The sequence below is a fragment of the Asterias rubens genome, chromosome 7 (genome assembly GCF_902459465.1).
Source record: "Asterias rubens chromosome 7, eAstRub1.3, whole genome shotgun sequence".
Classification (NCBI taxonomy): Eukaryota; Metazoa; Echinodermata; class Asteroidea; order Forcipulatida; family Asteriidae; genus Asterias; species Asterias rubens.
In genome coordinates this window covers 7,107,905-7,129,873 of record NC_047068.1, presented here as the reverse complement: position 1 = coordinate 7,129,873, position 21,969 = coordinate 7,107,905, and the positions used below count along the sequence as shown (strand labels likewise).

Genomic DNA, 21,969 nt, shown 5'->3' with positions numbered 1-21,969 from the left:
TGGGTGTGTATAAACCTTTGTTAATGACCAGTAAAAAGTGTTGAAACATGGGCATGCCCTGTACTTATAACCACACATTGTGTCCCTTATTTAAAGGGAATGTATACATTTGGGGGTCACTTAAAATTAGCAGTCTACAGAAGCTTCAGATAGTATAAAGCATTTTAAGAAACATTTCACACTTCCATGTAAAAGTACATAAGTTTTTGTTGCCTCATCAACTTGCATTTCAACACGTACAAGCGTGTGTGCAAAAAAATGTGTCGGATTTGATAAACCAATCAGCTTTGAGTGTTTCACTTTCAATTATAAGTATCGAGGTATCGATACGGCGCGCTATCCCATGGTAGCATTCAACCACCAGAAATCTGAATTTAATACAGCTGTACAGTTTAAGGGCAACAATTGTAACAACAAATATAGGTAAAGACAACAAATAAAGGTTAAAACTGCCAACTTTTAAAATTGTAATACTATTTGAATGTACAATTCCTTTAATATTAATGTGAAAGAATCAATGTTTCTGTCTTCCGTTCCAATTTCATTGCCCTACCATTCAAGTTCACAAAATTATACAGAATGATGACTGAAATGTAGTTTAAAATATTATATTTTTGTATTTTGAAAAAAATCTGTTTGTATTTTTATATGGGATTTGATTCATATTATATTTTTTTCATGGGATTTGAGTCATATACATTTATATGTTAATATTTGTATAAGTCAATAAAACAAAACACTTTTGAACGCCTTTTTTGCATTAATCCCTCGTTATTTTAGTGTAAAAAGGATGTGCAAGTCCGAGGTGTGATTTGACAGAAACTTCAATATCCGTAAAATTTGAGTTCGTCTTCTCTTTATCTACAAAATAAAATAACAAACTTCAGGTTGCCATGTTTGAGGGGTTGTGACTAACACAGCAAACTGGATTGTTCTCTACTGAAAGGAAAACAAAAGATCATTTTTTCAACCTCTTTTTTTTTTTTTTCAAGACCAAATCAAGACCAAATCAAGACCAAATCAAGACCAACTTTACAGTTGTGCAACTGTAACTTCACAAAAAAAAGAGGAAATTACAAAATGTCAATTATTTTGTGGAGTATTTTTTAATTTTGAATGTTGAAACTGACTTTAGGGTTGAAGGAAAATTTTCAAGAACCCCTTTATCCCCTTTGATTGGAAGGGGCGGGGCCTTGAGCTCCAAAGCCCTCCAAAAAGTATGAAAACCAGTTACCAACTACAGATATGCTTCATTGATGTTTTTGACTAGTTCCTGGGCCCTAATTCATAAAGCTCATAAGCAGAAAATACTTCTTGACAAATTTCTTTGCTAGGCAAAAATTGAGTGGGATACCAGTCATAACAATGTAACTTTTAAAGTTATTGTAGCTGGTAACCTGTTTCTGTGTGAAGCATAACTTCCTCTCCAGCTGTTTTAAAACTGAGCCAAGATCCCTTCCATGCAAATTAAATTTCAAATTAAATTTCCATCACTGTATCCGACTCATATCATGTTTCCCCAAGTAGCTGTCTATCGTTGGTAGGTAGTGATTCAATGGTGTCCTTCGTATCGCTGAGTTTAAAGAGATTGAAGATGACTGGTATCAGTGCCAGGTTGGGGTTCTCCTCCTGTAGTTTCTGGAGCCACGTATGTAGCGTTTCTTGTGAGTTTTCGTTCGTCATGCACATTGCAAATACCGGGCCTTCTGCATGTGCTTGAGGAGCATCTGGGAACAAGGAAACAGATTCAAGTCAACTTGGATATACAGGTGTTTATGAGAATTATTTTTAAAATGGATAATAACTCTAATCATATTAATCAATATTGTAATCATAATCATAATTATAACACAGCAAGATTCTAAGAAAGACCCATGTGATCTAAGGCTACGAATGGGACCTAGTCCAACTCGGGGGAGTTACCAGTGCAAAGGAAAATGTGATCTTACTTTTTGTAGAGTAGGCCAATTTTCTAATAATAATAATAATATTAATAATAATAATAGTAAAAATTGATTTGTAATGCGGCAGTTCCAGACAAAGCTGTTCAAAGGCGGATGACAATATACAATTAAAATATTAAACCATTAAAAATCACATTACACATTATGACAAAGAGAGGGGATCAAATCCACGAAGTTACAATATAAATAAACATTGCAATGTTTAAAATGCTGAGAACAACCAAGAAAACTAGACAAAGAAACAACCAAAATAAAAAGCTCAAAAGTGACCAATGCAGCACAGATCAAAGGCGCAATGTACAATAACAAAATAAACCATTTTAAAATCACATTACACATTAGAAACAATAAATACTGAAATAAGAATACCAAAGCAATGATGCTTTGTTCAACCCACAAAGAAAAAACACATTACCTAAGTGATCTCAATCAGTACATGCAAAAAAAGAGGTGTTATGAAAGAAAACAAACACACCAGCTCTTTCACAAAGGGACTTTTGCTTGGTGTACTTGGCTCTTGCGCAGCACTGGCACTCTACGTGATACATTAAGTCCTAGACTTGTGAACAAGTCGTTAAATGTCTGCTGCAATGATAGCGTTCAGACGACTCTTCGTGATTCCTGGGACACTCGTGGTTGGCAGCCAGCAGCGTCACGCGTGAGCAGTGATCTCGTGGGAGCAGTATTCGGTCGCTGAAACCTGAATTATAGTGCCACCACTGTGACTCCACTATCTCACCACGACAGACTTGTCCCATACATTAACGGTAACAATCACATCCTGTTCAATGGTCAACAGAGTTACATTCACACACTCAAAAATAAATTACATAGAACAAATAATATTCTTAAATGTATTCCTTGTCATACAAGGAAGAAATTACAAAGAATAAATAAAGAAAAAAAAACAAGAATGTTGCACAGATATTAGTAGTTCACAGGGCAAGTTGAGAAATGGTGTTTACTAGCCAGTAGCACTTTTTACTAGACAATGCTCCCCGGGCTAGTGTTAAGGGCAAGCCCTGGTATGTACCAGGTCTCAAAACACCCCTTGGCACCCCCTGCAATTGCTGTGGTGCCCTCTGCAAGGTCCCAATTCCTCACATAAGTGCCCCTTACCCTTTAAAGATCAAGACTTGATGTACAGTATACACATTCACAAACTAACACATTTATTCACATTGCAATTAAAGACCTACCTTCCGTTTTCAATTCGTCCTCATCTACTGCAAACGGGTCACCTCTCAGCACAAAGTACGTCATTTTGGTGCTGCGGAGCCAGAGGTGGAAAGCACCCTCAACATAGAGTGGTCTTATTGGATTATGCTCAGCTAGGAGTTCTTGCTGCTCTGGACTCTGGATATTTGCAATGAAGTTGGGATTCTCTGATTCCGCTGAGCTGCCATTCAGCTGGAAGGGAAATCGGAAAGTTGATGCACAAAACAATTTTTTGTTTTCTTTTTCTTTTCAGTAGCTCTGATCTCCAAAGGCAGGGTATACTTTTGGTAAATGTCAAAGACAAGTATTACTCACCCGATATATCCCACCATATGCATAAAATACAAACCCGAGATCATTTGGGCTTAATGTGTTTACCCAAATCCCATGATCTATAGATGTGTTAAGAGCAATGTCCATTATTTTATACTTTTAGCTTTCTCAAGTCTTCCCTCTTCTTTTCCTTTCACTCTTTCACGCATCGTACCGAACCTTCAATAGCTCATAACCTTGTTTTGGAAATTGCACTAAAAAAAACTACAAAAACAAAATATCTATATTGCAAATTTCTTTAAAGTATTTCGACTTACATAAAACACTTTGAACTTTGCTTCATACTCAGCAATCCTCTTGAGACCGAGCTCAGACAACTTGACGGGATCATTGGGTATCTCCTTCGGCAGTGGGAAGGGATTGATATTGCGGAATTTGGGGAACCAGTACATCATGCGCTGGTACTTCTTGACCGGGTGGGCCCTCTTGCTGAAGACAGAGATGAGGATTTCCTTGGTCTCATTGTTTGGAAGAACGGCTGAATACAACAAGAGAAAATATTGTAATAATTTTCTTTTTTTATAAATATTTTTTTATGAGAGATTGCTTAACATCACAAGGCTTGGCGACCACTTCAAGGTGAGCGCTACACTTAGCCGATTTGGAATATCAACCCACATCAACTACCACCAGGGGCACTTTGCCACCTACTCCTTGGGCTGAAACAGAGTAACCCTCTCCACCGTCCATACTTAGGCTAGGAATGGGTATCATCCACTAGAAGCCTGAATGGTACAGCAGAACTTTTAACCAACAGTCATGGTTAAGTGCCTTGCTCAAGGGAAGAAATGACATGACCGGCATTCGAACACTCTGCTGCTGACATCACTAGACCTAGGGTCCAGTACACTAGACCACTCGACCATGACACGCCACACGCTGCGTTAATGCGCTTAGAAAAACCAGTATATTAATGTTATTGTTATTATTAATATTATTATTTTTATAAATGAAAGGGTTAGATTTTTGTGCTTACTGTTATCCTCCATCATTTGAAGCACCTTAATGGCGCATATCTGTTGCTCAGGAAAGTGATTGTATATACTCTGGATGAGGTTCTCGGGACGAACTTCCCTTTCGGGAACGTGTTGAGTACAGCGTTGTAAGCATCGACCTCCTTCTCCACTTTGAAGTCCTTCATGTGACGCAGGGCTGTCTCGATGAACTGGACGTGCCCCCAGCGTCGTTTGTCATACTCGGTGAATTTTGCCACAGCCTGAGATGGAGAAGTTTAGGTTGTAAGGTGACTTTTAAAGGAAACATTTTCGTTTGTAATGACTCTTAAAATTAAGGCCACTAAACACTTTTGCTAAGAAGCCTACATCAGTTATCAATACTATAAAGCATTTCGAGAAACACTTCACATCAAAGTAAAGTTGTTATGTTAAAAAGATATCAGTTTTGAAATGAAAATTTCACATGTTAGTTTAATTGTATTCATTAACGTTTATATAGGATTAAAACAATCGAACAGTTAAAAAACCCAAAGGTATACTTTGCCTTAAAAAAAAAAAAAAAAAAAAAAATGTAACTTCAAATTTAATACATACATAGTATATATAAAAAGCGCTTATTTAGAGATCTAAGCGATTTGCATCACAAATACATACATCAGGCAATATGAAACAGAACAAATGACAAAATATGCAACGAGATGATTTGTGAAAAAAATTCTTGAAAATGGTGCTTCCCCAATATTCATATTCATTATCAGAAAACACTTATTTCTATATAACAAAACCAACAATTTAATGTATAAGTATAAGCAGGGTGTAAAGGTGTACAGGCCTACAACAAATATTCAAGAAGAAAAAAACAGAGATAAATGCAAGAAATCAAATTAAAATAATAACATTCACTTAGCAAAGGGAGTGAAATAGAAGCAAATCCAATATACACAATGTATGGGAAACCTATAGATGAGACAAAACAAAAAGATAAAAAATACATCAAGCAAAAAAATACATAGTTTAAAACAAACAAGAATTGACTTAAGGGGTGAGAACAAAGCAATAAAAACATTATGGTGGTCGGAAGAACATTCCACAAACGTGGCCCTGTAACAGAGAAGGAAATGGCACCAGACAAGTCACTAGTTTGCTGGTTTAAAAAAAAAAAAAACAGCTTTCATGGTAAACTTTGTAGAAAGTTTTTCCTCACAAAGATTTTGGTCTAGTAAAATAAATTCTCATCTGGTAAAATGCTTTTTTAAGCTGCAAACATACTGCAACTGTTTGCGCAAACGTTGTTGATCTTTGCAATGATTGGTGTGCACTACGCGATGTCAATATGGCGACGCCCTGAAACGAAGATGGCGCGTACCATATGTAAAATTTGTTGAATTTTGTTTTTGCTGTATGTATATTCTCGTCTGATCATATTATCAACTTATATTTCAAATCTGCATTATCAACCATCGAATATACACGGTAAATATGTTTATGACAAAAATATAATACCGTTTGATTATCTGCCATTTTAAAAACCACTCGCCGACACCTCAGAAGTATGTTCGCGTAAGGTTGCCAACGTTCGCCAGTGATGGCGGCGCACAACTCGTTCCACTTGAAATTGTCGGCTAATGTGCCCAACTGTTGGCAACATTGTATCTACTTGCCAGTCAGTCTCCTAACGATGACTAGAGCAAGCTAGTCGAAACGTTGAGATCAATTCAGAACTGAGTCCACGGCAGTACAGTTAATTACAATCCTATAAGCTAAAGTAGTAGTCCAGTCTATTTTCTATACCATCCGCCCTGGTAATAGTTAAAAAGCAGGACAGTTCTTTTTAGAACTGAGAAGTCTCCGATTATCTACTCCACGGCAGTAGAATATAGCAAGACAGTTCTCTAAGAACAAACTCTACCTGGCAAGTAGATACACACTTGGTGTTACCGCAAACCACATATACATTGATACCTCATCATGCAATGCCTCAAATCCTATATGCCTATGATGTTGTTAACAGGACTCAAGAAAGTACTGCGGATACACTGTGAACAGACATCTGTGTAAGGGTAACCAAATGGATGTCCTTTTTTTGTGGCCGAGCGATTAGTAGAGGGAAGGTTTATGTTTGGTAATTACTCTGAAAGTTCATGGCTTAAAAGCTTATTTTGGTTAGAAGTACAGCAGCTTTTGATAGTAAAAATCATTTTGATACTCATTTCACCTTGGAGTAATGAGATTATTGAAAAACGTATCAGTGTATATATCCCCAAAAGTTTGAAAGGTATTTTATCAGACACAAAGTAAACAATTGAAAACAAATTACTTTTGTTCAAGATATAAGGCCTATACACAGTGATGTTTATTATTCAATTGAAAAACCAAAGACCACTGGACTTGTCCAGTCATGAGTTTATAGGTCCGACACTAAAACTACTGACCTCAGGCCTGTTGTCCAGTGTAAAATTCGACCTCTGCATGGGTTTGTCTAGTCTTGGGTCCAAGACTCTCTAGTTGTGTAGTCGCGAAAACCTAACCGCTATCACCCCAATAGCCACTCGCCACTAGAGGGCGCTCTCATTCTCGTAACCGCTATCACACCATGAACCGCTGAGAACGGTTGCAGGAATGATAGTGCTCTCTAGTGGCAAGTTGTTCGTGAGGCGTATAGAGCAGTTTGGAGAGTGGCTAGGTTTTCGCAACTACATGGTTCGTGACTACACAACTGGAACGTCTTGGAACCAAGACTAGGGTTTGTCATAATAATGCCACTGTTAATAGTATTTGAATGTAACAATAGACCCGTTGCATACTGCACAGAGTCGATACATGCACGTCTCATGTCTGCCATTTTAGGTGTCAAAACAAGCACAAAAGAGATGGACTCACCAAAAAGGGCAGAAATGGTAGACAGGCATTTTTCGGAGGTGCGTCAAACCCATGTATTATCCTTTTGAGCCTATTTGACACCCAAACTGACAGACAGGAGACACGCGAGCAAGTGTGCTGTGCATTGGGCATTGTCTAACTTGTATATGTAAATTCGAAACCGCCAGCCATCAACAACAGCAGAGGTGCGATTGTAATCCTCCCGATCGATTAAAAAATGTACACAAATATTACTAGAAATATAACTTATATTTACCTGTGAGCTTTTCTTGTTTATTCAGTGACTCCAATGCCGGGCTCAACTGAAGTCCCAGAACAACGAATAGAATTCTTGCCGGCCACATTTTGAGAGAAAAAAAACCTTCTGTCTCCTGTCAAAGAACTACAAAACATTTTCAAAGCAGTGGGTATGGGGTACTTATATCGCATTTCAAGATCCAAGCAGCCGGAACCCCATAGTTCTAGGAATACGCAGCATTCGATCAGTAAGTTTCATCTTTTCTACCTCCATGGCTTCATGATCGAGAAGAAGGGCACAGATTTATAGAAGACTTCAGTGGCAACGAAATAGGAATGCGTGCCAGAATTACTGCAACATTCAGCGGTAAGAATCTGCACTCCTCAGTTTTTTATCGATTTAACTTTTTCTGTCAAATGCCAGCCCCCCCCCCCCCGTTTGTGTTGTGAGACATGTAAATCGGTTCTTCTCCATCTCCATTTCCATTGGTTAAGTCATCTCCATTGGTCATGCCAACCTATGAGGTTCGCGGAGTCGATAGCCAAACAAACCTCAAAACATGTAGTTCTAGGGAGACCAGACAACTCTTCCGATCGGACAACTCGACAGATGATCTGTCAGACAACTCGACTTAGGGTCAAGACAAGTCGACGGATGGCCGTGAGGGGGGCTCAGCGCGGGAGGGGCAAATAGTGGCCTGGGGCTGGACGGATGTACTGACTATTGACTTGACAATGATGCACAGGCGTTCCCTGGGGTTGGGTATATTATGGTGGGATAAGATGAAAAGGATAATAGGACAATAGGTTTAATATCCGGGCAAACGGATAATTGATACTTTTTCCGTTTCTTGTTTACCATGACCCCGCATTTTCATTATTTTGGTACCATACATGATCGAGTTGTTATTGTTGTTGGTAATAAAGTAAATAAGAGTAAATCTTCTAAATAGAGCTGTCCGACGGACGAGATGTCTGACATTCGGGCTAACAAAGTAACATACACATAGCCCAGGCGCTCCAAGATCTGAATGTCAGACCTTGTTGAGCTGTGAATGTCTCCGCTTTTAACATTGGTCTCATTGGCGACAGTTATGAGACCGATGTTAAAACCGGAGCCATGAACAGCTCAACAAGGTGGGCTATGTGTATGTATGCATAGATTAAGCACTCTTGATTTCAGTTATTCTTCATGATTATTGACCATGTATGAATCGTACATCAAATGGATGATCTAATTCTAAATAGATGTGTCGATCGACTCACCTCTCACTCAGGACTTAGCTATCCATCAGGACTTAGCTGTCCACAAAAAAACACCCGGTCCCCAGCTACTTCTTCGTGAACAATGCAGCATTCTCTGCAAAATTCATCGGACGCATCCTTTGTCAAGAGGTCAATGTACTAACTACTATTTATTGCGCAGTCCAAAATGATACTGCTCGAGTGCTCAGCATGCGAACGTAAACAAACAAAACACCATGTGGGGCTCTCAGTGCGCGTGCCAAACGCTAGACTTGGTGTCAAGTCTGAGATTGTGGTTATATCAGCATCAGCCCTGAAAAACTCTCCCACAGGTTGGCGATCAAAAACGCCGCGGCCGTTGGAGGGCGCTATTTCAGGCAATAATAAGCACAGATGCATTTAAGTCTAGAGCCCATTGATATCCATTAAACTGAAGATCAATGGTCCTGCCTACCTCCATGGTCTAGCCCAACGTCTTGCATGCTTGAACCCATGCTGCGGTCTGGTCTGGCCACACGCTAGTCTCTGTGCAAGACGTTGTTTTTCACTATCGCGGCCCCCACTCCGCAGCGCACATTACCAATAGCGGGCGCTGTTGGGGAAACTTCCAGGGCCCAGTTTGCAAAAATTGTTGTGCAGATTTTTTTGTGAAATCGACCCCAGGGCCATCTGAGCAAGAGCCAATAAAGACAATGCTGGGTCAATATGAGTCCACACTTTCTTTGATTTGTCTACCTTTTTTGTTTGGGGTGGGGGGGGGGGGTCATTGAGAGTGAAAACTTAAAGGAAATTACAGAATTGTTTTTTGCTAACAAAATAGTTGCTGACAATGTGTAAGCACTTGATGTAATCCGCCATATACATAAACTGACAAACCTATAGAAGTTTGAGATCGATCGGCCATCTGAGTCACCAGAGAATAGTGAAAACCGATCACAAATTTTGCACTGAATTGGTGCCAAAATAAAAATGAACAAAACGCTCTCTGAGCGATAAATTCCATTCGCGAAGTTAGATCACTTATTTCTCTTCAAATTTTTTATGACATTTCAGATAGAAATATTTCAAGGGATGTTTTCAACTACCATCATCATTAGACTGTGTAAGTTTCATGTAAAATTAATCTGTGATCTTCACGATTTGTGTTTCTTACCAATTCTGTTACGTTCCTTTAAGTAGCCGTTCAGAATAGTCAATGTTTAAAACACTTATTCTATAGTCATTGTGAAATCAGCGGCTAGCTTGGTAGGAATCGAACCAACAACATTGCGATTGCAAGTTCTGGACCTAGGTGACCACATGTGCAGTGCATGGTGACATGAAGGGACTCTGACCCCTGGCGCAAGATTTATGATGTGATGACTTCAGGTGAATGGGAGACTTTTGAGACGCTTGGTGGCAGCAGACTTACCAGGTAAAATCCATTGTTCTCTGTTAGAACTACGTAAACAATGGAAATATACCTGGTAAGTCTGCTGCCACCTCGCGTCCAAAAGTCTCCCATTCACCTGAAGTCATCACATCATAACAGTTACCTGTAAAACCAGGGCTGGATCTCGTGGGAACAAGGTTTAGACCATACAACTCATAGCATTGACATTGACAAGCTTGTTTTGTGATGCATTTTAAACTACACTACAGAAGAGATATGTGATAACAAGAAAATTTATACCAGCTAAGGTGTTTGCGATTGAAAAACTCATTTTTCAATATCATTATTGAAAAAAAATAATCTTTGATCATTTCGACAAAACATTTGAAGATACTTTTTACCAAAATGTCATGTTAGTTATCACAAACCTCTGCTGTAGAAATTATTTTATTTTTCTATCAGCAGCTACAAAAGCGTTCTAAGCAAGTTAACATTATTTTAATATTTATAGCCTAAATTTTTAAGAACATTGTTATTACACACTAATTTGGAATGCTTTTTCTATCTACCGCTGTCAGAGGGTCAGCAAACAGCCGTTAAATTGAATAAAGTGCGAGGAGAGAGAGGGGCAAATTTAAATGAGACCTTCAGTTTAGCTGACGACTATTGTATGAGATGAAAACAATTCAAGTTTTATATTGATAATTATTTTGTTAAGTTTTGATTTGTTTTTAGCCATTCGACAAATTCGTTTACTATTGATTTTCCTTTTTGAAAGCAATTTTATACTTGATTTCAGAAGAAAAATAATCCTCACCCAAAAGCCATAGAGCTTTGGAAACACCGAAACTAAAACAAAAGAGGCCCTATACATTTTGAAATGTCTTTTGGGTTTCTTGATTCTGACATCACAATCCGTTAAAAAGCTTGCATTCACTACACACGGGCTTTGACTTTTATCTGTATCTTAGGACCTACATGTTTACTGTGTTTTAAGTTATCATGGCCCAATTTTATATAACGATGTTAAGCAGCAAAGTGTGCTTAGCAAGTTTCTCTGCGGGGCAAAAATGAGCATAGGTCAGTATACTTAAGGTATTTTGGCTGGAAACCTATTTCTGCTGAGCAAGAGTTGTCCGTGCTTAGCCATTTGTTTTGCTTAACAGCTTTATTAAATTGGGCCCAGTACACTACACAGCATATTATAGTGCTTAGACCTACTTATAGACCTGTAAAATTATGCAAAATCCTGTTTTCCCCTTTTTCTGATCATCTTTTCTCTGCATAACGTCCTTTCTGCGAAAACAGCATCTCAAGTTTACACCTTACCATTGGCGTATATTCTATAATATTATACATACATAAGAAGCACAACTTTTGAAAGCATATTCTGCCAAACCTAGCAAACATTTCTAGACTTATGTTAAACATAACTACAACAACAACCAACGTTACAATAATCACAGCAATGCACTCGGTAGCTTGGTTATTGGTTAAAGGCATTACAGACCTACAAGTTGGTGAGGATAAAAACATCATTGTTTAATTTTAGTCTGAAAATTTACTTATTATGAAGTTGATCATATTATTATACTAGAACCATTTTTTTCTGAATACAAAAATGAAGTCATAGTCGAGAAAATTGTATCTTATGTAAAAACAGCTGATTCAGGTTCGTTGCAACCAAAACATTGAAGAGAACTCTTTGTCACTGTGTATTATTGAACACACAAAAACATGAACACTGTCCCTGCGAATATTGTCAGCGCTTCCAATTCCTTTATACAACATTTGATACCAACACCGTTGATCAATATTGTATATATACCTGCTTGGATAAGAGGGTGTATAGCTTTTAATAGGAGATTTATATTAATTGTAGATTATTGGGCACTTTGTTGACAGAATCATCAACAGTTTTAACCATTTGTTAGTGTTTCCATGATAAAAAGAAAAATTGCGATACGTTTTTTAATAATCGATCTGTGCTGATGAAAGTGTCACGGTTACACTCTCTGTCATAGCGTAAATATGCGTTGTTTTTGTTGTTGTTGTTGTTGTTGTTGTTGTTGCTGCTGTTGTTGTTGTTGCTGCCGTTGTTGTTGTTGTTGTTGTTCCAAATCGTGGTTACACAGGCTCGTGGTGTACTATACTTAGATACATGTGACTTCGTCCTCATAACCTTCATACTCCCACGACCCGTTCGTGACAAATTTGAACACCATGAAGTTGGTTTCTGACACAAGAGTGTCATCTAGCAAATCATTTCCGCAATATCTATAGAAAAGGCAAAATAAAAACAAAAATGTACATTTCATGTCCCTACACTCCCGGCAAATAGGTCCATTTATTTCAGGGCCTAAAGGCCTTTTCACACTACCTCCATTTCGAACCGCATTGAAACCCACATGGGTCCTTTCCGGTTCAGTCTCGCTTCTTTTCGACACGGATCAGAGGGTGCGTTCGTTTAGCTTCCTTGGGTCGGCCCCGGTGTGTGGTGGGGTTTTATTCCAGGACGAACGTGTGCAGATAATGGGAGACTTTTGGGACGCTTGGTGGCAGCAGACTTACCAGGTAAAATCCATTGTTCTCGGTCATGTGCGCACGCTCAGAACTACGTAAACAATGGACATTTACCTGGTAAGTCTGCTGCCACCTAGCGTTCCGAAGTCTCCCATTGCCCACGTTCGTCCTGAAAAAAACACCCGCCACACACCGGGGTCGAACCAGGGAAGCTAAACGAACGCACCCAGAGCAACATTCACGCGGGCTTTACGTGAACTGGCTATAATGCGTGAACCGTATAACGGGTCACGCTGAAAAATGCAATTTCGATCCGAATTGATATTTTCAACCATGGTTCCTGGGTTGATTTCTATCCGGCCAGAGCATGCTACCCGATCGGAGGAGGGCTGAAATTTGTACAGTGTAAAACGGGGTTAACAAAAACTCCGGTTCACCTCATGCTGGAAGTCAACAATCCCCAGGTCACAATATTGTTGTTGTTTTTTACACTCGAACCCATTTCTTGGGGTTTCAAACCAGCTCTTTAGAATGGAATATTTTGAGGGTCTGCCCTATTTACAGAACATAATGAGGCCGGCTCTCTGTTTTCTCCCCATTAATTGTCGTGACCGAGCGGTTTAGAGCACCGAACTCGAACTCCGGTGTCAGCAGAGTGTGGGTTCGAAATAAGGAATCAATTATGGTATTTCGTAAGCACGGAATTAAGAGATCAAGGTATCTATGAAACACAGAATTCCAAGATGAGGTATCTACAAGGAAAGTTAACATGGAATTCAATGATAAGGTAGAAAAACACGGAATTTAAGGAAAAGTTATCTCTCTAATTTGGAATTACCTAATCGTTAAATTCCGAGTTTCCGAGATACACTATAATTATCTAAGAATTCCGTGTTTGATATCTTATCTTTGGATTCCGTTTAATCTTTGAGTACCTTGTTTCCAAATTATCATTGGAAGTCAGACATGTCAGAGATTCCGAGAAACCTTATCATTGAACTTTGAGTTTCAGAAAATATTATTTGAATTCCGTGTTTTCAAGCAAATAATCCGTGCTTCTGAGATAAATTACCTATGTAAATTTATGACAAGGGGCAATTTAAGCTTCTGTTGCAAGGTGACAATCAGACGACTAAATCTAAAAAGTTTAAAGACAGTGTACACTATTGGTACACTAAAGAGCAGTCTTCTCACTTGGTGTATCTCAACATATGCATAAAATAACAAACCTGTGAAAATTTGAGCTCGATCGGTCGTCGGAATTGCGAGAAAAAAAATGAAAGAAAAAACACCCTTGTCACACGAAGTTGTGTGCTTTCAGCTGCTTGATTTCGAGACCTCAAGTTCTAAGCTTGAGGTCTCGAAATCAAATTCGTGGAAAATTACTTCTTTCTCCAAACCTAGGTCACTTCAGAGGGAGCTGTTTCTAACAATGTTTTATACCTTCAATCTCTCCCCATTACTCGTTTCCAAGTAAGGTTTTATGCCAATAATTATTTTGAGTAATTACCAATAGTGTCCACTGCCTTTAAAGAAAAAGGCGTAAAGCTCAGATGTGTGTATATCAAAAGGAACAGATGGTTAGAAATGCCTTCAAAAACAGCTTACTTGATACCGTAGATTTGTCCATCTTCGATGCGAATATCAACCCAATCGTAGCCACATCCGTGCCGTACTGTTCGACTTGGAATGCAAGGAATTTGATGCTCAACGTTTTCCTGCTGGGCACTGCGAAATATTGGAAGCAAATTAAGGTATTTAGTGCCTTGAAAAACTCATAAGAGCTTTCAACATTTAAACATGATTTCCGTCGCATTATTTATTCGAAAAAATTTGCTATGACCCACCAACCCTAAAAACAGTTTGTACACATTTTGTTTCACAAGGCACTGGACATCTTCAGTTATTGTCAAAACCAGTCTTCTCACTTGGTGTATCTCAACATACTTTTCATAAAACGAAAAACATGTGGACAATTTGAATTGTCATCGAAGTTGCGAGAGAATAGTGGAAGATAAACACCTTTGTCGCACGCAGTTGTGTGCTCTCAGCCCAGATTCTTTAGTGAGAAAACTACATTACTTCAGAGGGGGTCGTTTCTCACATTGTTGTATACTATCAACAGATCTACATTGCTCACTACCAAGTAAGGTTTTTTATTTGCTAATAACTATTTTGAGTAATTAGTGGTGTCCAGTGCCTTTAAGACGTAATAACAGCTAACCTGTAATGCTCAGTCAGTGTTTTGCTACATCCAATCATCAATAGAGCTTGACTAGCTTTTGGACCTAAAACACTTTTTCGGTTGACGCCTGGAAATCTAGAATCCATCTATGGGAGAATCTCACGCGACGCTGGTGGGCGATACGGCGCGCTGGCCACTCATAATACAGAGAGATGGGGACATTTTCCTGAACCAAGAGTGTTATTTACATACCTGCAAGACAATGAACGTTTTCTGGTTGACGGGGTAGTTCGAGGGAAAGTTGGGCGATTCGACAAACGATTCACCCTCAACCTCTACAATAACTCCTGCAAAACACAAATAATAGTTCTGCGTTGAGAATTCACGTTTTTGCAGTGGCGTAATGGGGTGGGGGAGGAGGGGGCAGAGAAGGGAGCGAAGGAGAAATAGAAAATAGAGGCCTACTTTATATTTTTTAAGTACACAAAATTAGTGAAGACAAACTTATGAATTTGCTTAGGGGTAAAGATTACCCTTTTTTTTTTTTTTACTTTTTCCTAAACACAAACCACGTTGATTGTTTTAAAGTGGTGTTTGAAGCTTTATATACTTGATGTGAAGGATCAAGAATAATATATGAGTATCTATATAGTTTAAAACTTGCGGGTACAACCTTGTTCTTCCGAGTGAGTGTAAACTCTGAAAAGAGCCGGCTTGGTTTCGAAGTTTCGAACAGCATACCCTGCTTGTCTTCAGGAGAGAAAAAAGAGAGCAGAGTATGCTACTGTTCGAACGAAACGTTGATACCACACTGACTCTTTTTAGAGCCTACTCCCTCAAAACAAAATTATTACATGGTACCCGCAAGTTTACTTTTGTTTATAGTTTGGTCTTATACTTGGTCGTATTCGTTTGCGGCATATACGTCATTAAAGCCTAGGCCATGTTTTAATGGTCCGTTGGTACCACTTACAGGTGTTCAGACAACTCGTCCGTCGGACAACTCGACCGTTCGGACAGTTCGACCGTTCGGACAGCCCAACAGTTCAGACAACTCGACCATTGTCCGAACAGTCGAGTTGTCTCAACCGTCGGGTTGTCCGAATGGTCCGAGTTGTCCAACGGGCGAGTTGTCTGACATCCCATTTTGTTTACCCATTGAAAGCAATATAAATAGCTCTACACGTTTACCAAAAACAAACAAATAAAGAGCATGTTTACCTAATGCTGGGTCGACGTCTTCACAATTACTCCCTGTGAATGGTTCCACGCAGAAGCAATCACCATTTGCCTTCTTAACTCCACCATGTGCACAGTTGACATCCATACCGTCTGTTCGCCAAGAAAAAGTAAATTCCAAATGAATAACAAAATTGGTAGGCATGAAAAAATAGGCTTAGTGACAGATTTACATAAAACTTACACGGTCCAATGATGATGATCGTAGAAAATATCCATTGAAATATTTATGTCTGAAATGTAATATTTGATGAGAAATAAATACAACTTATTTCAGGATTGGAGCTTATCGCGCTCAGTAAGCGTTTATTTTTGTTTAATTTTTTTAAATTTTAGTCGATGTGTAGTCGGGTTTTCACTCTTTTCTCGTCACCCAGATGGCTGATCGATCTCAAACCTCTACAGGTTTGTCAATTTATGTACATGGTGGATAACGTGGAAAACACAAAGTTCTTACACTGTCACCAACTGTTGTGTACGCAAAAACAAATATATGTTGAGTTCCTAAATTAGTGGTCGGTGACAAGTATAGGAAGACTCTATTTAGAGTTCAAAAAAGAGCTCCAGTATTGTTGCTATTGATTTTGATGATGTAAATTTTCATTGCGATAACAGGGGTTATGCAATACGGTCTTTATGTTACCGAGGAAACAAGACTGTATGTATTCAGCTGAATTTTCACATGTGACTGTTCTTGTATCCTTCTAACTCTTTAAACCTTTGCCTTAAATCAGCATTACATGCTCATAGGTTTATTAATCAAGCAAAATTGTTGCGTACATACCGGAGTAACATTTGTACATAGTGTTAAGAGTTACGACATCGTTGGGGGACAACTGCGTTTGGGTTCCCATGAGCTTCTGGTATCTTTCTTTGTTAGATTCAATGATGGTCATGGTTTCTGCCGATCCACTGGCGAAATACTGTAGGAGAAAATTTAAATGATCAAATTTGGTTAAAATGGACTGTGTACCAAACACACATTTCGACGTGTATTAACTCTTAATCGTGTAGTTAGCACTTTCCCACAGTCATTATTTGTGGGTTAATCAAAGACAAATTTACCACAGCGGGACTTGAACCTGAGAACTCCGGATTAACGTGTTTTACCATCTGAGCTATCAAGCATCAAAGCTGGTGGTCATTCAGTCGCAACAGTTAGTCCGGGATCACGGGACGCTCCGATCACTGAAAAGCAGAGATCAGTGGCTCAAACTACTGATCGAGATCAGTGGCCCCAGACCTAAATACCAAAATTCCTGATAAGTCTGCTGCCACCTAGCGTTTCAAAGTCTCCCTTTATACATTGTGTGGACACTTTAATGAAAAGTCTATCAATGTAGCCTACACATTCATTTCTACTAGCAAAGACAATTATTACCAGTGGGCTCTATACTGTTTAACAACAAAAAACACCATCAACATCGCAAAGAAATGTGATTGTCACAGACTATCAGACCTTAGTCTTAAAATCAAGTCGGTGTTCGTTCCAACTGTAGTTGCGGGGACGGTACACACATCATCGATCCCAAAAATGTGTGAGGGTGTCAATATGAACGTAGGCTCGCACTGTGACTGTTGCATATACATTATGTGTGTTATAGAGGTTTATGACGCTCGTAATTAGGCAGCCCAGGCAACAGACGAATTGGCCTATACATTGACTGACGACTTGTCATCAAGTCTAATCAAACCTCTGCTTACAATTACATACCATATCACCATAGTGCATGATGGATTGATAGTCATACGTGTCGGTGTACGGCTTATTTGAACACTTTTTATAGTTGCCCTGTTTCTCTGTTTCGATGGCATCCCAGTTGACTTTGATATGTTCATCGCGATCATTTCTGGACTGTTCGTGGTACCGCCCAAGTGAATGGAAGAGTTCATGAGTGACCACGCCAAACTAAAGTAATAAGAAAAGAAGAGAAATACATTATTTGTTTATTTTTCAACTATTGTGGGTTGTTCGAAAACTCCTTTGACCCCCACTCATGACCCCCTCGACCCCTCTCGTTACTACCACATAAACTCAAACCGGTGTTCCAAATTCGGTATCCCAGGAGATTCCGTCCCCCATTATGGGAAAAGTTAAAGTGGGCTGGAAGAGGATGTTTCAAAAGAGGGCGCTATGGGGGCGGGGGAGCAGAATTCAGAATCTCCTGCCACACACCAGATCTTGTTTTACGGGCTAAAAAACTATACGTCTCACTGGAAGCAGACCAATCATAGAAAAGGAAAGCTTGCGTCATTGGAAGTTTATCCACTAAATCGTTGTGCCCGTATTGACCTGGGGTGGATTTCACAAAGGTAGTCCTAACTTAGGACTAGTCCTAGGCAATGCTAAGAGATAGGACCAGTCCTAAGTTAGGATGAGTTACTGGTCCTAACTTAGGACCAGTCCTATCTCTTAGCATTGCCTAGGACTAGTCCTAAGTTAGGACTACCTTTGTGAAATCCACCCCTGGACCCGGTTTCAAAGTACTGCTTCAGCAGCAAATATTGCACAACAAGTGCTGCTAAGCACAAACGAGCGGGATACCAGTCACAAATTGTAGGCCTATATGTGACATGGTGGTTTGGCTGGTAATGGTAAACCTTCTGAACATATGTTTGTTGTACTTAGCAGCTTTTTGTGCTTATAAGCAATATGAAATAGGGCAGGACGTCTTTATACTGCGCTTATAAAAACCGGAGATTATGTGCCTCTTATGGGAAATTAACGTGGGATGTAGGAGGATCACTCAAAAGAGTGTGCTATCGGCCCAAGAAGCTATCTAAAGGAATCAAAGACAATCCTGTAAGGAAGCTATTATGCATGCGGACGCGGCCGCATTTATTTTTTACTACACTGCAGTGAAGGGATTTTCACTGAACACTGCCAGTTCCCGTCTTGAGATGAGACTACGTTATTTACAACGCCGTTTAATGCACAATGTTCCCCATCCCCATTGTAGGATTATTTAACACACAAAAAACGTCGCAACATAGTCTCCTACTCAAGAAACGAATGGCAGTGTTAAATTGAAAAACCCCTAACTGCCCGGCCGTCATCAAATGCCACTTTTTAGAGACGTTTCCCGTAAACTACGAACTATAAATTAGACCTGCGATCTACGGCATACGTACAGTTGCACACTCTGGAGATACATTGATGAATGTATTTTGATTGTTGCTGCATCCAATGTGGGCCCAGCATCTGTAAAAGTAATACATGGTTCAATAATATAAGTAACGGTTAGATGGATGTCAATTTATTTGGATTTTCCCATGTACTACTACAGTGGCATAAAAATAGTGATAACAGTGACGCTTCAACATTCAGTGTTTTCCGGAAAGATTATGTTGGACTGCACACTAACACGAGAACTGTTAATTGGTTATTTAAATCTGACTTTTTTTTTCCTGGTTTTGGTGCACGTTTTATCCTTTTTTTTAGGTACGTAAGTAAGTGCAGACGTCATATACGTGAGCAAGAAATAAGTCAAAAACGGCGACGTCATCACCTAGAAACAACACAATTTTTTGACAAGTGCACGTTCCACGTTCATGTGTTTGCTCGTATAATGTGTAGCTTAACTTCCTGGCTGCCCCGAGAGTGTGGTCAATGATGTAATGTTCAATCCATCTAATAATAGTCCAACGAATTAAAATAGAGAATCAAAAGTGTACAAGTAACTCATTGTGTTCTTACCCTGCGGTTTGCTCAACCAATTTCACATCCATTGCGTCGATTCCGTCACACTCGCTTGCAGTTGATGGGTAAAATTCGACGCATGAAACATCCATGTAATGATCAAACACATCTTCAACCAACTCCATCATGGTTTGACCTGCAGGTAGAAACCCAACGATCAGAATTAAAGGCAGTGGACACAACTGTTAATTACTCAAAATATTTGTTAGCATAAAACCTTACTTGGTAACGAGTAATGGACAAAGATTGGTAGTATAAATCATTGTGAGAAACGGCTCCCTGTGAAGTGACGTAGTTTTCGAGAAAGAAGTAATTTCCCACGAACTTGATTTCGAGACCTCAGAATTAGATTTTGAGGTCTCGAAATCGAGCATCTGAAAGCACACAACCTCACATGTGACAAAAACAATGGCTAACTTTTAAAATGTGGCCCACCGTATTTGACAGAATGGTTCTTATTTGTAATTATAAAAAATAGAAAAAATAAAAAAATAAAAAGTGCCTACTGTTATTAAAGCCCGGTCGATACTTCCTGTGAATGCAAATTATGACGTCACAGAATTTGGCGAATGACGTCATATGGATTTTTGGAGCACCAGTCAACCGATGCGAATTTACCCCGTTGCGGATTTCTGACGTCAACATTCGTATTCGCATTCGCAGGAATTTAACCGGGCCTATGAACATTCTGGTACGCAGTGTTTCATGTGTGTGTACTTTTCACTATAATATACTACCGGGTTAGGGGTCATTATTCTAGAAAGGGTCATTAGACACGCAAATCAACTTACCATCGGCTGAGTCACTGAGCGAAGAGTCCCATGTGTAACAAATTTTGCCACCTGGCCACAAGGTAACGGAGCAGTCCACCTCTGTGGCATATGCATTACGTCTTACACGTGTTTCTCCCTGTAGAAATAATGCAGAATAATAATTATGAATAATAATTATAAATAATAATAAAACCGGAAAAAATATATATATATTTGAATGACAGAAGAAAAAAATGTATCATTAAAAAACCTGTGACATAAGATTAGTTTTGAGAAGAGATTTGAACGTTGTGGTACAAAGACAGGATCTTATAGACACAGACCAGATTTAAGATCTGCATAGAGATACAAATGTAAAGCCACAGGTTTTATGAATTGTTTATGTACACTTCTGGGTTGAACAAAGACAACTTGACTAGAGAGCGGGACTTGAACCTTCGACCTAAGGATTGCTGTGAGGTATCTAGCCCCCTCTGTTGGCGTTCTCTCTATTTTGATCGGGGTTGGTCAGCCATCAGAAGCTATAGTAACGCTTCTCAGATTGTGTATTCGAAGTATAGGGGTTAGTATTCATGCACGGATACTTTAGTCGGTCCGTACAGCGATATCTCAAAAATGCGACCAAAATCGTTCACTGTTTGACGTAAAACCTTTAATACAATTATCATAGTCAATAATCTGGTTTAAAGGCAGTGGACACTATTGGTAATTACTCAAAATAGTTATTAGCATAAAACCTTACTTGGTAACAGTAATGGGGAGAGGTTGACTGGTATAAAACATTGTGAGAAACGGCTTCCTCTGAAGTGCCATAGTTTTCGAGAAAGAAGTAATTTTCCACGAAATTGATTTCAGACCTCAGATTTAGAACTTGAGGTCTCGAAATCACCATCTAAACGCACACAACTTCGTGTGACAAGGGTGTTTTTTTCTTTCATTATTAATTTTCACAGGTTTGTTATTTTATGCATATGTTGAGATACACCAACTGTGAAGGCTAGTCTTGACAATTACCAATAGTGTCCACTGTCTTTAGGACTCTGTCAAAATAGTGAACCTAAAATGACACGTTTACTTGCCTTGGATCGGACGAACTGGTCTATGAAAAGCGTTTAAACACCCGTTCTGTTATTAGTTCATAATGGTTATTAACAAAATGAAAAGTATAATATGATCCACACAAGCCTCGAAATTGAATGGTTTCCGTATGTACTCGTGAACCAACACGGCAAGCCCAAAATGGCCGACCGTTAGTTCGCAAAGTAAAAGGATAACCACGCAATTTCGAGGTATATTTGTTTGGATCATACTTTTAAAACATCTTTCTAACCATATAAATTTTGA

General features: G+C 39.1%; 2 protein-coding genes across 2 annotated transcripts in view; both read right to left on the bottom strand.

The window, feature by feature from the left end:
- Nucleotides 1-1,395: 1,395 nt before the first annotated feature.
- Nucleotides 1,396-5,992, bottom strand: LOC117292383 (evolutionarily conserved signaling intermediate in Toll pathway, mitochondrial-like). The gene is given in 6 exon segments (XM_033774412.1): nucleotides 1,396-1,727; nucleotides 3,164-3,374; nucleotides 3,773-3,993; nucleotides 4,492-4,578; nucleotides 4,581-4,731; nucleotides 5,975-5,992. Coding segments are annotated over 6 exon segments (906 nt in total). The 3' UTR covers nucleotides 1,396-1,509.
- Nucleotides 5,993-10,444: 4,452 nt separating this feature from the next.
- The window catches only part of LOC117292382 (protein SpAN-like), a 14,500-nt gene continuing 2,975 nt past the window's right edge, over nucleotides 10,445-21,969 (bottom strand). The window contains exons 2-10 of the mRNA XM_033774411.1: nucleotides 20,644-20,761; nucleotides 19,850-19,988; nucleotides 19,285-19,354; nucleotides 17,867-18,061; nucleotides 16,937-17,075; nucleotides 16,135-16,245; nucleotides 15,166-15,260; nucleotides 14,337-14,456; nucleotides 10,445-12,482 (exon numbers count right to left, since the gene is read on the bottom strand). Coding sequence (XP_033630302.1) covers nucleotides 14,436-14,456; nucleotides 15,166-15,260; nucleotides 16,135-16,245; nucleotides 16,937-17,075; nucleotides 17,867-18,061; nucleotides 19,285-19,354; nucleotides 19,850-19,988; nucleotides 20,644-20,761 — 888 coding nt within the window. The 3' untranslated portion in view covers nucleotides 10,445-12,482; nucleotides 14,337-14,435. The remainder of the gene's footprint in view (nucleotides 12,483-14,336; nucleotides 14,457-15,165; nucleotides 15,261-16,134; nucleotides 16,246-16,936; nucleotides 17,076-17,866; nucleotides 18,062-19,284; nucleotides 19,355-19,849; nucleotides 19,989-20,643; nucleotides 20,762-21,969) is intronic.